General features: G+C 63.3%; 1 protein-coding gene across 1 annotated transcript; it reads right to left on the bottom strand.

Annotated features, from left to right (window-relative positions):
- Nucleotides 1–46: 46 nt before the first annotated feature.
- On the bottom strand, nucleotides 47–1120 carry LOC120592205 (kallikrein-7-like; the record flags this gene model as incomplete). Its single annotated transcript, XM_039849796.1, has 3 exons — nucleotides 47–294; nucleotides 413–649; nucleotides 994–1120. Coding segments are annotated over 3 exons (612 nt in total), but the record flags the coding sequence as incomplete, so codon positions are not given.
- Between the last annotated feature and the right edge of the window lie 86 nt (nucleotides 1121–1206).

Here is a 1206-nt window from a genome sequence, read left to right as displayed (position 1 = left end):
GTAGGGGGCCAATGCCCAGGGCTCCCGGGTCGCTGAGCCGTCTCACCGGTAGGGCTGGTGGTGGTGCCCCAGCCAGAAACGGTGCACGTGGTCCCAGGGGGCTCACAGCGGGTGGGAAGGTTGACTTTCTTCACCGTGGATGACAGCCTGGCCCGGCTACTTAGCTTCACGAGCATGATGTCGTTGACGTGCGTTTGCCTGGAGTACTCTGGATGGACGAACGACCGGGTGGCCCTGATCCTCTGCGCTCTCCAACTGCTCAGTCTATCGTTGCCCATGAACACGTTGTATTCACTGGGAGAAGAGAGACCCTGTGACTGCGGGAGGGAGGGACAGGAACCCATAACGGGGGACAGGGACCCGGGGACAGGAGATGGAGACCCGGGGGAGAGTGAGAGCTGCCGCCACCTGCCTCATCTTGCAGTGGGCGGCGGTGAGCACCCACATCTCATTGACCAGCACGCCGCCGCAGTGGAGTTGACTGCCCTTGAGCAGGGCCACTTGCCAGGGATGGGAGCCCTCTGTACATGGAACTCCACCAATAATCCTATCGCCTTCATCTCGGTCTAGATGGAGACATGGAGAAGGATCGCTTTTCTCTCGGTCTGGATGGGGACATGGAGAAGGACCTGGGCTGCGAGCATCCGGCCTCGGAGCAAAGCCGAGGCATCAGCGGATGGATTCGCAGAGACAGAGCTGGGAAGAGGCGGGCGGAGGCGGAAACAGAGAGCGGCGCGCAGGCGCTGCAGGTGCGCGCGCAGGCGCTGCAGGTGCGCGCGCGGAGGGATCGAGGGAGCCTGCTCAGAAGCCCAGGGGAGCGTCTGGTCTGGACGCGACCCGAGCGAGAACAGGGGCGCAGGCAGAAAAGGCTCTCATCCTCATGGGAGGAAGCTGCTGCAGGGGAGGGGTCCTGACTCAGGGACCCCTTGGGAAGGCCAGATGGGAACGCTACATGCCCGGGGGTCAGGTCAGGCCACCCAGTCCAGCCCTTACCTTGTGCAGCAAATCCCAGGGCTAAGGACAGCAGCAGGATCGCCGCGGGCAGGGGTCCTGCCATTGGCCTCCGACTCTGTGGGGCTGCCAGGCAGAATAAAGGTGTCTTCTGCTGGGGCTGGAAAGGCTGAAGAGTTCAAAAAACAAGAGTCCTGGCCTGCAGGCCCTCCCCCGTCGGACTCAGGAGCCCATCCGCTAAGCCCGACCCCCCTC

The sequence above is a fragment of the Pteropus medius genome, unplaced genomic scaffold, assembly GCF_902729225.1.
Source record: "Pteropus medius unplaced genomic scaffold, Ma_sr-lr_union100, whole genome shotgun sequence".
Classification (NCBI taxonomy): domain Eukaryota; kingdom Metazoa; phylum Chordata; class Mammalia; order Chiroptera; family Pteropodidae; genus Pteropus; species Pteropus medius.
Note: the sequence above shows the minus strand (reverse complement) of the source record. Positions and strands in the feature narration are given on the sequence as shown.